This window comes from Octopus sinensis, linkage group LG4 (genome assembly GCF_006345805.1).
Source record: "Octopus sinensis linkage group LG4, ASM634580v1, whole genome shotgun sequence".
Lineage (NCBI taxonomy): Eukaryota > Metazoa > Mollusca > Cephalopoda > Octopoda > Octopodidae > Octopus > Octopus sinensis.
Window position 1 is genome coordinate 14,152,912 of NC_043000.1, and position 15,888 is coordinate 14,168,799.

Consider the following 15,888-nt stretch of genomic DNA (forward strand, 5'->3'; position numbering starts at 1 on the left):
CATATATATACATATATATATATATATATACATATATATACATATATATACATATATATATATATATACATATATATATATATATATACATATATATATATATATATACATATATATATATATATACATATATACATATATATATATATATATATATATATACATATATATATATATACATACACATGTATACAATTATTACGTAATAACACTGTAATTGCGTGTATCTGCAACAAGTGTAATAAATACATACCAGGGTAACAGTTTTATAGTCACATGTAACATTCCGAACAACAAATGTAGATAAATACGCTATGGCTCAGAAATGTATCGAATCAACACACATACATACACACACACCTTTCCGCCAAGCGCACATACCAAGCATCAATGTTTGTAAATACCATGACCATGTAATCAACATATCTCAAAAATCTCAGCCACAAGTACACGCCACCACATTACTCCCAACATGTAACCAATACGAATACACACACAGACATGCATATTTACATAACACGTAAATAACAGACTATGTGCCTGTAACGTATGCATATAAGCACACATCGAAAACAAAACCACACCATTATTATATTACATAAATGTCGAGTCTTAAAGACGAGATGGCCATGGAAGAAACGTCTCTGGTTACAAGGTCGGTTCAATCAGGGCTGACCCGAGTCGAAACATTAACACCATCACCATATTTTATACGTAATAACGAAAACACAACAATATAAACAGAAAGAGCTGTAACAGAAAAAAAAAGACCCCAGCAGTATAATGGTGATGTGGCTATAATAAGAAACCTTGAGAGAGAAAGAAAAGTGTATGCGTCCGTTTCAGATATATGTGTATATAACTGTACATATATGGATTACACACACATTTTATATATATATACATATATATATTATAGTGTGTATGTATGTGTGCGCGCCAAGTGGGGGCGGGTGTGAGTTGCGAGCAGATCCAAATAAACAAGTTCTATAGTTAGGTTAGCTTGGCTGACAGTCTGTTCTTCCCCCCCTCCCTCATCTAGCTTACTTCTATCTGTCACTCTCTCTCTCTCTCCCCGCTGCACACACACACACACATACATACACACACCATAACTCCCACTCTCTCACTTAAACAGTTAGTCTAAAATGCCACACTACCCATCTATCCATCCATCACGCACTCACTTACCGCCTCACCCCGCCGTATAACAAGCAAGAACGGCTCGCCCTTACCCCCACCTCGTCAGGCCGTCTCTCGTCTCTTCCGCCCCTCCGACCCGCAAGCTACCCTTCTCCAGAAGGTGAAGGACAACGGCAACCCAGGAGATGCGGTGGTGTCCTGGGTGGGGAAGCCAGTCTATTGCTTTACAACCAAAATACAGTCTGATGACGGAATCGACAAGTAACTGGGGTTTGGAGATGAGCCAAGATAGAGATAGGTAGATAGAGAGTAGAGATATTTAAGAAAGGAGGAGAACAGGGAGTTAGATGTGATGTTAAGAAGGAGGAGAGGAAGTAGAAAAAGGGGAGTTATGAAAGATAGAAAAAGGTAATAGAAGTGTGAGCTGAGAGAGAGTATGATAGCAGAAAAATAGAGACATAGAGAGAGATAGGTAGATAGACACTGATAGAGAGATTAAGAATAGACATTTAAAGCTAAGCAGACGTTGAAGAGAGGGTGAGAAACATAGTAAAATAGAGCAAGAGATCTTAAAAAGACAGAGAAAACAGAAAAGGAGAAAGAGATAAGAAACATGAAAGAACGAGAAAGAGAGAGCAGAGTGAGAGATAAACAGAAAGAGAGAGAGAGAAGTAGTGTCTCACACACACACACACCCACACAGATTAATGTTATTTGAAGTAAACAAATTAAGAGTGGAAGGGTTGGAGCGGAGGGGAAATGACAAGGTTATGAGAGGGAGAGTGAGAGAAGGAGAAGAGAAGGTTATGAAAGAGAAGCTCAAGATATTCAGAAAGAGTGGGATGATGTTGATTAGACAGAAAGAACAGACAGTCAGAGGAGGAGGCAAGGTAAAAATAAGAGAATTTATGAGAGGGAGAGTTAAAGCAGACAGAATCGTGTAAGTAAGAGGAAAAGAAAGGTAGAAATGCATATGGAAGTGAGAGAGGGGGTAGAACAGACAGTGTAGTGGAATTACAAACAATAATAGAGAGGGAGGGAGGAGGAGGTGGACACGAAAGAAGAAGAGTATTAAGAGAGAGAGGGGAGGAAGGGGGTAGAGGTAGAGATGATGCACGAAAAACAAGGCAAACAAGTGAAAGAATACAAGACAAGAGAACGAACACAAACAGAAAACGATAGACAGAGAAGTGAAGAGAGAGGGTGAGGGAATGAAATAAAGAGAGAGAGAGAGAGAGAGAGAGAAGCGAGCAAAAGAGGGAGAAGGGTAAAAGCTGGCTGCTAAAAACACCAACTGTTGCAAATATGGAAGAAAGCAGCTACGATGTGTTTACGGTGAAAATATGTCTGTCAGTTGGAACTGCCGACTTTCTAACTGGTCCCCGCCACTTTCTCCTTGCACGTTGTCTGCTCTCACAGTACTACCACCACCACAGTGCAGACAGCACAGCACAAATTACTACACAAACTATATGAAAAACACTACTACCACTACTTAGAATAATAATAATAATAATAGTAATAATAGCAGCGTACACATTAAACATGCCTGAATACTACCACCCTACTACATAGTATAACACACTATTACAACGCATGTCACATTTCACACAACATTCCGCAGTTATAAACAATAGTAGGACATAAACACACAGATATAGTAAATTACACGCAACATGCCATGATCACTAACACTACATTACTTGATACTCACTACACACGAGCATTGCACCACATCACTAGAGATATATACACACATATTTTTACGTATGTACATACATATTTTATAAATATCACCACATATTCAAGGATAGCATTCCAAACACTTACAGCAAGGTATCTGAACACTGCCACCAGACAAACTTTAACATTTGATTATTAAAGCTTATCGTACCACCAGTAACATTATAACATGTTTTATATTCCAATTTAGGCTTATATGAACCCACTAAACAATTATATATGTCACATTGAATTTGTGCAATCACAGAAGTACACGATTTAAAAAGGGAATAAAAAAAACCTACACAAAACAGGCATATACGATATCTAACAAATACTACATGCTTACATTATTTTCTACTCTGAACTGTCTTCGACTAATATATATATATATATATATATATATATATATATATATAAAATTACACACACGCACGCACATTTATACGTACATGTTTACACACTCTGTAACCTCGTCACAATAATAAACACCTGTGACCCCTGCAGACAATAAAACCCATTACACTATATTCGCATTAGTTACCACTCGATAGTCCCGCCAATAACAGCTCATATATACACTCTGTAACCCTACCAGCACTGTCTACATGCTCTGTCAGACATGTATACAACGTAGTATATATACTCTACGCTTAGTACAGCGCCACCAGACATTATATAAACATTAAGGGACCATACACGGGGCAGTGCATATTCAAGTCGGTTACTGTATTAGTTATATAATACATCCTATGGCTTCACTCGAGGCAATATCTATTGCCATCAACCATTATATACAGATCAGATCGTGTGTGTATATAAACACGCTTTCTAGCCCCACAAACCATGTAGGTATATGTACGTAATTAATCGCAGGTGTAGTGGAGTGTGTGTGCGTATATATATATATATATATACATATATATATATATATGCTCTTGCGCGCACACATACACACATCGTAATCACTGGATACGTACATTCAAACTTTACACCACCTTACTACCTTCGATGTCTGGCTGTTGTGTATCAGAATACGACAGGGTATGTGTGTAACAATCAAATACATCTGTATCATTATACCCCTCGTTCCTAATTCAGGTGTGTGCGTGTGTATATATATGTATATATATATATATATATATTACATTACATTACATAATCAGTATCACTATTAACTTAAATATCTGTGTGTTCATGTACAGAAAACAAAACATTTAGTAAGAAACGAATTTATTAATTATTTTGAGTTGACTAAGGACTTTAAGTTTCTTCTCTATTGGTTTTACGACGATAAGACGAAACTTAGAAGTCCCGGTCAACTCAGATTAATATTACACACATAAACAAGTCCCTAGTTAACCTCTATATACGTGTACCTAAATACAACACATGTACACCCACTTACATATTTATACATATATAAATAACACTCTAGCAAACATTTACCCCAACCAGTATATATACATATATGTATGTATATATATATATATATATATATATATATATACATACACACGCACACACAGTACAATACAACAACACCAAAATATACAGATACACAAGAAATATAAAGGCAAAGCAAGCACCTACCTTCAACTTCTTTAAGTAACCAGTCTTCACGACATCACTGCTATCCTCCATACGATGGTTGGTGTTCTTTTTACTCGATGCCATATTATCAAGTTAAAGGAAGAAATAATAATAGTAACTACTATTATTATTAATAATAATAATAATAATAATAATTCGCCAGCAGTTATTGACGTTGGCGAGTTTGTTTTTTTTTTTTTTTCTTTCTCATTCACAAGACCTATACCACAACATACCTGCTTCGCACCCTGTAGGGTAGGTGAAGTAAAAACAGGCGCAATCCAAACATTGACAAATACTTATTCTGTCGATACATCATTGGAGGGGAAGGGGAGAAAAAAGTAGAGGGGTGTAAGGTGGACTCTGCTGTGGTGGTCTTATGTTTCTTGTTATTGTATGTTTATATATATATATATATATATCTCCCGTGAATTACTTCTTACTGTCAACAAGAGACAAGGGTTCGCTCCTCACATTATACAATTTAAAACAAGTTTCCGTTCCGTTTTTGTTTTCTTTTTTTTTCCTTTTTTCCAATCCAAAAAGGACAAGGAATCATAAAAAAATAAAAAAGATAAACCAATTAAATTAATTAGTAATATTAATGATAACAATCTCCTTGTAATCCTGTGTTAACGTTAAAATAATTTGTTGGGTTTTTTTTTCTTTTTTAATTATTATAAATACATAAAAAAGAGAGCCACTTGTATTCAACTTAAAAAAAAAGATTTTGTTGTTGATATTGTTCTTATTTTCTGTTAGAGGTCAGAAAGATCTGTTATAATATTAATATTAATAATAATAACAACAACAACAATAATAATAACTATGTGTAAATCCGATTTCAATGTTGCAGTGTGTGTATATTATGGCGAAGTAATGCTGTTTTTCTGTCTCTCTCCCACATACACACGAGATCAGTGAGAAAGAAGAAAGGAAAGGAAGACAACGCATATGGATAATATTGATGATGATGATGATGATGGTGATGATAATAATGATGATAGAGGCGGTGGCGGAGGAGGAGGAGCAGGAGTAGGAGGCGGGTGAGGAGAATAGCACACAAACAACCTCTCCACCGAAGCCATAAACAAGCACTGGGTGTCAGTTTTGTTGTTTTCTTCTTTTTTTTTTAACGGATGGTGATGATGGTATGCTGTTTTTTTTTATGACGGGTACCTCCACCCTGATATATATATGAAACAGCAAATTTCAACGACCCCTGATGTAGGAGAAGTGAGTGAAGTGAAGAAGTCAGAAAGAGAAAGAAAGCTGGGGGAAAACTCCTTCAGCTTTAAGATTGCCAAGGTTTGTCAAAAGAGTGAGTGACTTTTCCAAAATTCCACCATCCCCAAGTTTTTCATGTAATAAAATTTAAACACACACACACACACATATATATATATATATGTATGTATGTATTATAAAGTGATGACTATGGTGTTTGTGTTCTTGACGTTGTCGGTTGGCTGTTTGTTGGTTTGTTGTTGTTGTTGTTGAGATAATCTCGTTTGGTTTGTCTGGTTGGTTCAGCTGGGTGGATGGAGGAATGTGAAGAGGAGACGACAATCTGTAAAGGACTTCCAACTATGTACGAGGGACGAGTGGTTATGTCGAGCAAGAGACGGGGGAAGGGAGGCGATCAGACGGATCTCCCTACCACACACATACACATGTGACTCGGCCCTCCAAAGAAGACCTGAGTCTACACAGACAGCTATGCTAACATATATACATGTGTGTGCGTGTGTATTTGTGTATAACCTTGTCTGTCTGTGCGCAAATACATAGAGACGAGGGTTTGTATGTGGTGACGCTAGACTGAGGCAACGTGGGACACTTGTAACCAGGGTATCACCAAGTACCCCTCTCTATGTTTTTCTCTCTTTTACTCCCTCTTTATTGCTCTCACACTCTTTTCTGTATATATATATATGTGTGTATATATATATATATATGTTTCTTTCTGTGTTTATGTAAATATACGCCTGTGTCCTATCTTTCAATATTTCACTATCTTCTTACTCCCTATCTTTATTATATGTTTATTCGTATAAATTTCTCCCCTCTTTTGCTCTCTAAGAATATTCTCTCTCTCTCTCTTTCTTTCTTTCTCTCTGTGTCGTTCTTGCCTTCCAGACAGATATCTCCCCTCGTGGATATGCAACAGATATAGACCGACCTTCAGTCTCTTACACAACTAGACTACAGAAAACAACCGTGACCAGAACACATACATATACTTATATAATCAGGCATACACACACACACACATATGTTTTCTTTTCTCAATATATTTATATATAATGAATATATTTCTACACATATACACACACTAATGTCAAATTAGTGAACCAAAAACAGATATGAAGGCGGCAGAAACTTTCTAAAAATATAGATGCATGTGTGTATATCGTAATATATAAATTTATATATATATATATATATATATGTGTGTGTGGGTTTGTGTTTGGATACTTACACAGATGTTTGTGTGTAGTAGGGCGATTTATTACAAATATGTTGTTTGGATAGATCTATCTGTCTTTATATATATGTGTGTGTTTGTCTGTGTAGTTATTTACAATATACGTGTGTGGAAATTTATACAGACGTGTCGTGTGTCTGTATGTGGTTATTTAAAATAGGTGTATGTATTATGTATACAGCCCTATATCTGTGAGTGGTTATTTACCACAATATGCTTATGTGCCAATTTTTATGTATGTAGTAGACGTGTATTTGCATGTGAGGGATGTTATTAATATTCGTGTATACGTGTAAATTTCATGTAAATAGACGTGTGGAGCAGATGTGTGTTTATTTCTGGGTCCAACGCGCGCGTGTATGTATGTATGTATGTATATATATAAATTACGTATATAAACACCTATGTTGGTTTATATATAAATTATTGGTGTGAAAATGTTGTTTGTAGTAAGTATAACCATATATTCTGGCTACTGCTGATGCCGTTATAGTAATCATATGTACGTTACGATGCTGACAATAAGTATATATTTTATGTATGTATAGGTTTGTATATATATATATATTATATATATATATATAATATAATGTATGTATGTATAGGAGGTTTTGTATATATATATATATATATATGTGTGTGTGTGTGTGTAAATCGACGTGTTTTGGGAGGGAAATAGCAGAAGTTTCGAGAAATGGAATTGGTCAAGTTGAACTAGGTGAGAGAGATGGTGTCCGGTGCAGGGTCATAGAAGGGGAACGGTACGAATTATATATATATACGTGTACGTATGTATGAATATATATTATATATATATATATATATATATATATTCACAATACATACACAGTTATCTATCTATCTGTCTTTATATATATATATATGTGTGTGTGTGTTTAGTGTTCGTATATAGTAGTATAAACGCAAGGAAACTCGTTCATTCAACAAGATATTTCTATAGCCGCTTCTTTGGGGAGTGCCAGCTTTACTCGCCACTGTAAGGAAGGAATGAGGGGGGTAGTGGTTATAGTAGATCTACTAGTGGTGGCGAGGGCGGCGACTGGTGTAGTAGTAATAGTAGTAGCAGTAGTAGTGTTGGCGGTTGTGGTTATTGACGTAGTGATGGTGACTGTTGTTTTATTGGCGTAGTAGTAGTAGTAGTATAAGTAGTATTTGCTAACGATTGTGGTAGTGGTTATCGATGTAGTGGAATAATAAAACTACGGTAGTAGAATTAACGGTAGTTGTGGTATTATTGACGTAGTAGGAGTGATGGTGATGATGATAGTTATTAATGTAGTAGCAGTAGAAGAATTAATGAACGTGGTGGTGGTGGTGGTAGTAGTGGTTATTCATGAAGTAGAAGTAGTAACAGCAAAGCATGAGTTTATTACGCTGTTGGTGATGTGGGTAGTTGCTAGTTATTGACGTGTGATGGTGATAGTAATAGTAATACTATTATTGGTGGTGGTGGTAGTGGTTATTAGTGACATAGAAATATCAGTAATAATATTGACAGAAGTGATGGGTTGTTGACGTAGAAGTAATAGTAGCAGTAGTTGTAAGTGATGGTTATTGACGTAGTGTTATTAGTAATAACAATATTGATGCTACACTATGAAGGTCATAACAATTGTGATGGTGCGAGAGGCTATTGATGCAGTGTGTGTATATTATATATATTATATATATATATATATATATATATATATATATATATTAATATATATATATATATATATATATGTATGTATGTGTATGTATGTATGTATATATATGTATGTATGTATATATATGTATGTATGTATATGTATGTATATATATATGTATATATATATATAGTAATAAAACTGGTTGACTAGCAAAGCGTAGTGGTAATAGTAGAAGTGTTATATGATGTGGGTGGGTAGCAGTTATAGTGGTATCTGTCCGAAAGTAATGTTGGTAGTATAAGTAATAGTAGTAATAATAATGATAATAATAGCAGTTAGGATTTTAGTGGTGGGTACTATAGTAATACTATTAGTCGTGTTAGTCTGCTCGTAAAATTGCTACTATTAAATGTATGATTATATTATATTATATTATATTATATTATATATACATGTATGTATTACTAATGTAAAAAGTAAAGGCGACTGCGAGAATAGTGGAGAGAGATAGTCAGTCGTAACTACTAGCAGTAGCACTAGTACATTTGGTAGTAGTAGTAGTAGCAGCAGCAATGACGATAACAGTGAATCGTCAAGCGATAGTAAAATACGATTTGGGTTTATCGTAGTAATACAAGAATGAGTAGTAGTAGTAGTAGTAGTTACAATTGAGTTGGTGTTTTACTGCTGATATAAATATAATTATATATATATAAATATAATTATATATTATATAATTATATATATATATATATATATATATTCCACAGGTTAATGCTATACGTAATCCAGTTTGTTTGTGATTGTTATTGTAAATCCAGTGTTTTGTTTTTGTTGTTGTAAATCCAGGGATGTTATTGTTGCGAATGTTCATTCGCAACAATAATCCAATGTTTTTTATAGTGACTGTTGTTATAGTAATCCAATGTTGTTGTTGTTGCTATTGTAATCCAGTTTTGTAATCGTTATTATTATTATTATTACTGTTATTTGTAATCTAGTTTAGTTATCGCTATTATTGTTATGATTGTTGCTATTTAAAATCCAGTTGGTAGAGATTGTTGATAATTATTGTAAGCCCAATATATTAATTGTGGTCAGCATTGATGTTGTAATGTAACGTTATATCATTATTGTTCAGATAATAATACACAAGTTTATACTGTTGTAATACACACTTCTACAACTGTACCGTTAACCAAATGATAGTATAGTTATTTTAATCTGTTATTTGTTTGCGATCCAGTGTTATATATATACTTGTTACTAAATTACTGTGCAGTTACCCCAGCTCTATATTGATGCTACTTTTCATATATATAAATATATATGGTGTTATGATCCAGCTTTTAACAGCAATTCACACTCCACAAAGTTGTTTTTATTCAGTTGTTATATGTTATTACTATTATTGTTGCTAATTACGTAATGATGTACTTGTAGTTGTTACCAGAATTACATGCTACTGTTGATTAGCGCTGTGGTAGCGCTAATCAAGTTCTTTATATATATATATATATATATATATATATATATATATATTATATATAATATATTGATAGATAGATAGGGTGAGCTTTTTATTTTTGTTAACGTGTTATTGTTGCATTCAATGTTGTTTATCGCCTTATACTGTCTTTTATGTTATCCAGAATATATTTACATTTAATATACACTCATACAATAAAATATATTATTTGTACTACTTGTTTTGTTTTTACTTTGTTATTTAAACTGTAATGTTTCCTGATTTGTTTTAGGCCCCTAAACTGACAAGAAAACCTTTAACATTTCCGAAAGCGAGACAGAAGGCCTAAGTGAAGTTTGACAGGTATCACATTGAACGAAAGATATCACACTCTGGGATATCCTTTTTACGATGTTATATAAATAGCAAGGAAATGTGTATGCGTGTACTTGTATATTTTTGTGTTTATCTCTCTCTCTCTCATACCCTGTGTTTGTACTTTTCTCAATAACTTTGCTATTACCTCTTATATCTCTTATTTCTTATATCTCTTCTGCTCTCATTCGTGTGTGTATGCGTACGAGTGATTGTCTATCGTGTCTGAATATCTACATATCTGTTTGTATGTATCTGTTAATTAACTTAACTCTCGTAGACAATGACAAGATGTGAGTGGTTTAAATTAGGTTGGCAAGATATCGGCAAGTCCGACGGTTATTTGGGTTCAGAGCCAAACAAAAAGACGAATGGCGGTGAAGTATTTTGTTTTTGATGTATTTATTTTCGGAAATTTTTGTTTGTTTTTAACCCCTTCGAGTCCCACTGGTGGTATTTCCCTCTCTCAACGGGTATAACACCGGGCTTGGCTCGTATCTATTGTGTTGTAGGGTGGACAGCTACTGAGATACGGATCGAGCTACCAATGTATGTGTCGGGGTTATTAATTATATGTAGCAGCGACGTAGGGAAAGCCCCAGAGAACCTCTGTTTATATAGCAAGGCTAACCTGGTTTTTAGGTAGAAGGAGGCAGGAAGTTTCTGTTGGCCTGGGATTGGAGTAGCTTGAATATGAAAAGATGAAAGAAGCCAAAGGTAGCAAGGAACATGAGCGGAATAGGAGAGGTCCTGTAGGATTTCTCCTATGTTGCAAGAGCAAAGGAGTAAGGTTGTGGAAGTAGGTAGGGTGAGTCTGATATCTAGGATCAGGACCTGAAGAGCTTCTTTATACGAAGTGAATGGAGCATGGAAGGTTTCGACTGAGAGTGAAGCTTGCTGTGAAAGTTAAACGATGATGACGACGATGATGATGATGACTAAGGTTATCAGGTACCGAACTCCATGACACACTGTACCTGGTAATGCAAGGAGAAGGCATGCGTGCTGGGTTGTGGGGCAACACGCTGCCGACTAATAAAAGAAGTCGCTCCCGCCATTGATGAGAAGATAATGAAGTGGAGTAGAGAGAGAGAGAGAGAGATGGAAGAGAGAAGAAAGACGGAGGGAAACAATGGAAAAGTTGCTAATCTTGCAGTTAGTAGTGAAATGTGTTCTAAAAGGAAAATCCTTCACACACGAATATAGATATACAGAATTGTATAGATATTTCTGCCTCTTCTAGTCTAGGTTTTGCATAAGAATTTGCACTGGTTGATACTGCACACGCTAACTCATGCATGGCACACTTGTAACAACAACAACAACAAAAATATAACGCAACTATTTTAGTCTTTCGGGTTGTTCAGTCGTCAAAATATCCGTTTGAATGTGAGTGTGTGGTGTATGCGTGTATAATTCGATCACATTGATAGATCCATTGTTATTTGACGAGTATTTTTTTTTTTAAACAAGGCTTCGTAATCACTCCAAGATGTCTAAATAAATGGCTTATTCCTGTTATTTTCTTTTGTATTTTTTCCCCTTCTTCTTCTTCAGATGCAACGTTTCGAGAGCAGCAAGTTGGCAGAGAACAGCGAGTAAAAGAATTCCAAGATTAAAGGTTCGCTTCACGTAGGCACTCAAACAACATCCTACATTTGCTGGGAAAGACTGCTTTGTTTCTTGCTGGCTACTAATTTCAACGTTATTGTTATAATTATCCTCATCTGTTGACTAGATCGCGTGTGCTTCTTTCCGAAAGAGATTTTCTTACATAAAATCAGTGTCCTCAAACAACAAGGGCCTTCCTTCTCTTTTCCTCTTTTTCGTTCTTTCTTTCTTTCTATCTCTATCTCACTTTCTCTTTCATTCAGTCCTTTTTACTACATTAATCCTGCTTGCTTTTTTCCTTTCATCTTTTTTTCTTTGTTGTAGGAAATTCCAGAAAAATCGGCATGTTGTAGGAATTCCAGAACCCAGCAAAATGAAGACGAATGGTTCTGGAATGACTGTTCCTGCTGCTGGTCTTGTTCTTTCTGTTGCTACTGTTGCTGGTAGTCCCTACAGTGATGTTGGTGCTGACAGCGGTGTTGCTGCTGATGGCGGGCGACAGTTGTCAATGGAGTGTAGCAGAAGGAATGTTATCGTTTTGTTAGAGAATGGCGCCAATCGCGATGGCGGAGAGCTGACTATGATGATACGATAGCAGTGGAGAAGCTGGAGGATGGCAGTGCAAGAAAAAGTAGTAGTAGTAGCGATGGAGGAAATGGGAACTTAATAGTAACAGTGCTAGTAGAGCTGGCGGTTCTGATATCTTAGAAGAGGTTGATGACCGCTAAAGTATCACAAGAGACTACTACTCATAGTGCCGCCGAAATAGTACCTATATATATATATATGTATGTACCTGTGCATGCATGTATGTATATGTTAATGCATATATGAAACACGCATCTATATATATATATGTGAATATATAATATACATTTTGATATACATGTGCATGCATATACATTTATGCATACACCACACACACATGTATATTTGCACATGCACATCTATAAATCAAATGCATATATATATATATATATATATATATATATAGACACATATGTACATGTATATATACATGTATTAGTATCTATATATATATATATATATATATATAGACCATATGTACATGTATATATACATGTACTAGTGTCTATATATATATACATACACACACAAATGTATACACATGTACATTTACATGCATATGCATAGATATATATACATACATATATATGCATAAGTGTGTATGCATAAACTTATGCATGTGTAAAATATGCCTGTGTATATGCATGTTTATATAATAGCATGTTTATATAATGTATGTGCATGTATGTAAGAATTAATATATATTTAAGCATTATGCATGTATATGACTACATTATTGCATATATATATATGCATTTATTTATTTATATATATATATATATATATACATACACACAAAGCAGAGATACAGTTATATATGCATCGTCATGCATATAGATATGCATATAATATATACATGCATTTATGTGTATATGCATATGTGTGTTTATGCACTATATACAAACACATTGTTTTTACTTTTTAGGTAGAAGGGAAAGGAAGGCAGTCTCATGACCTGTTACAGGGGCCTCTAAGGCTGGTGGGAGGGAGGGAGGGAGAAAGGTATCCCCAAGGAAACGTGACACAAATGTTTGCAACAGAACAGAGCCTGCTAAAGGCAATTAAGATGCCATGTGGAGATGCTTAACATGCTAACAAGTTAATTTACATACATAAATATATATTATATAAAATGCATGTGTATATGATTTATGAAGATATATATATGTGTGTGTGTATGTGTGCATATATACATGTGTGTATATGTATATATATATTATATGTGTATGTATATATATATATATATATATATATATATGCATTATATAAGGTATATAAATATGAATCTGTATGTGTACAAAAATATATGCTTTGCTTCTCATCCACGTGCTCGTGGGTTCAGTCCCATTGTGTGACACCTTGGGAAGAAACCCATTGCATATTTCTATATATATATATATTTGTGTGTGTGTCTTTGTGTCTGTGTTCATCCCCCCCCACCACTGCTTGATAACTCGGTGGTGGTGTGTTTATGTCCCTGTAACTTAGCAGTTTGGCAAAAGAGACCGATGAAATAAGTCCCACGCTTGTAAAATGTAAGTACTGGGATTGATACATTCGACTAAAAACTCTTCAAGGCAGTGCTCCAGTATGGCCACAGTCTAATGACTGAAACAAGTAAAAGGTAAAAGATATATATATATATATATATATATATATATATATATATATATATATATGCATATATACATGCATGTATATAAATTATGCACATCTTAAATATATGCATACATATGCAGATATATATATGTGCACAGATATGCATGCATATATATATATATAATCATGCTGGTTATTTAATGCCCATTTTCCCATGCTTGCATGGGTTGTATAAAAGTTTTCTACAGAGGGATACCCTTCCTGTCACCAAACCTTAACTGTTTTCCCTTAAGGTAATACTTCCCTATAAACAGCAATGCTCCAACATAAAGAGTGGAAACAAAAGATGCTGACTTGCATGTTGGTGACACATATTTACAACTATCATGCTGTATCAATTCAAGGAGATAGTAACACTTAAAATATACATAATATGCAGGCATTCATGCCTGCATACATACACACACATGCATATATATGTGTGTGTATGAATGAATAGAAAAACAGTTGGCAATTCAAAAATTTTAATTTTTTAGTATAATAGAATATAAGATTCTGTTGTGTCTGGGGAGAGTCATTTTCTTTTTGTGCCTTATAATTTAACACACTCACTGGTAAAATTTCCATTTATTTCTTATTTTTATTTTCATTGTCTTGCAACCTTTTCAAGACAAGGAAAATTTTAGGAAAATAAAAATAAGAAATAAGTGGAAATTTTACCATTCTGTGTGTGTTAAATTATAAGGCACAAAAAGAAAATGACTCTCCCCAGACACAAGAGAATATGTTTCAACACACCAACTCAAATAAAAAATCTGCAAACCAAATCCAAAAATTAAATAGAATATAATATATTATTTGAGGTCGATCAACATCAGGGCCCCCGTGCAGGTGACACGTAAAAGTACCATCCGTTCGTAGCCGTTCGCCAGCCCTGTCTGGCCCCCGTGCCGGTGACACGTAAAAGCACCATCCGTTCGTGGCCATTTGCCAGCCCTGTCTGGCCCCCGTGCCGGTGACACGTAAAAGCACCATCCGTTCGTGGCCATTTGCCAGCTCTGTCTGGCCCCCGTGCCGGTGACACGTAAAAGCACCATCCGTTCGTGGCCGTTTGCCAGCCCTGTCTGGCCCCCATGTCGGTGACATGTAAAAGCACCATCCGTTCATGTCCGTTGCCAGCCTCGCCTGGCCCCCGTGCCGGTGACACGTAAAAGCACCATCCGTTCGTGGCCGTTTGCCAGCCTCGCCTGGCCCCCGTGCCGGTGACACGTAAAAGCACCATCCGTTTCGTGGCCGTTTGCCAGCTCTGTCTGGCCCCCGTGTTGGTGGCACGTAAAAGCACCATCCGTTCGTGTCCGTTGCCAGCCTCGCCTGGGCCGTGCCGGTGACACGTAAAAAGCACCATCCGTTCGTGGCCGTTTGCCAGCTCTGTCTGGCACCTGTGCAGGTGGCACGTAAAAAGCACCCACTACACTCACGGAGTGGTTGGCGTTAGGAAGGGCATCCAGCCGTAGAAACACTGCCAGATCTGACTGGGCCTGATGAAGCCTTCCAGCTTCACAGACCCCAGTTGAACCGTCCAACCCATGCTAGCATGGAGAACGGACGCTAAATGATGATGATGATGATGATGATTCTTATGATAATAT

At 35.7% G+C, this 15,888-nt stretch overlaps 1 protein-coding gene and 1 long non-coding RNA gene across 3 annotated transcripts in view; one reads left to right on the top strand and one right to left on the bottom strand.

Moving 5' to 3' along the window:
- Positions 1 to 6,974, bottom strand: part of LOC115210869 — a 105,794-nt gene extending 98,820 nt beyond the window's left edge. The window contains exon 1 of one of the 2 annotated variants that reach the window (XM_029779631.2): positions 4,459 to 6,974. In XM_029779631.2, the coding sequence (XP_029635491.1) occupies positions 4,459 to 4,542 (84 nt within the window). In that variant the 5' untranslated portion in view covers positions 4,543 to 6,974. The remainder of the gene's footprint in view (positions 1 to 4,458) is intronic. The other variant, XM_029779632.2, reaches the window with a different exon arrangement.
- Positions 6,975 to 10,350: 3,376 nt separating this feature from the next.
- Positions 10,351 to 12,852, top strand: LOC118762882. The gene is made up of 3 exons (XR_004998632.1): positions 10,351 to 10,429; positions 11,999 to 12,062; positions 12,377 to 12,852. It is a non-coding gene; the product is annotated as an uncharacterized LOC118762882 (long non-coding RNA).
- Positions 12,853 to 15,888: the final 3,036 nt, after the last annotated feature.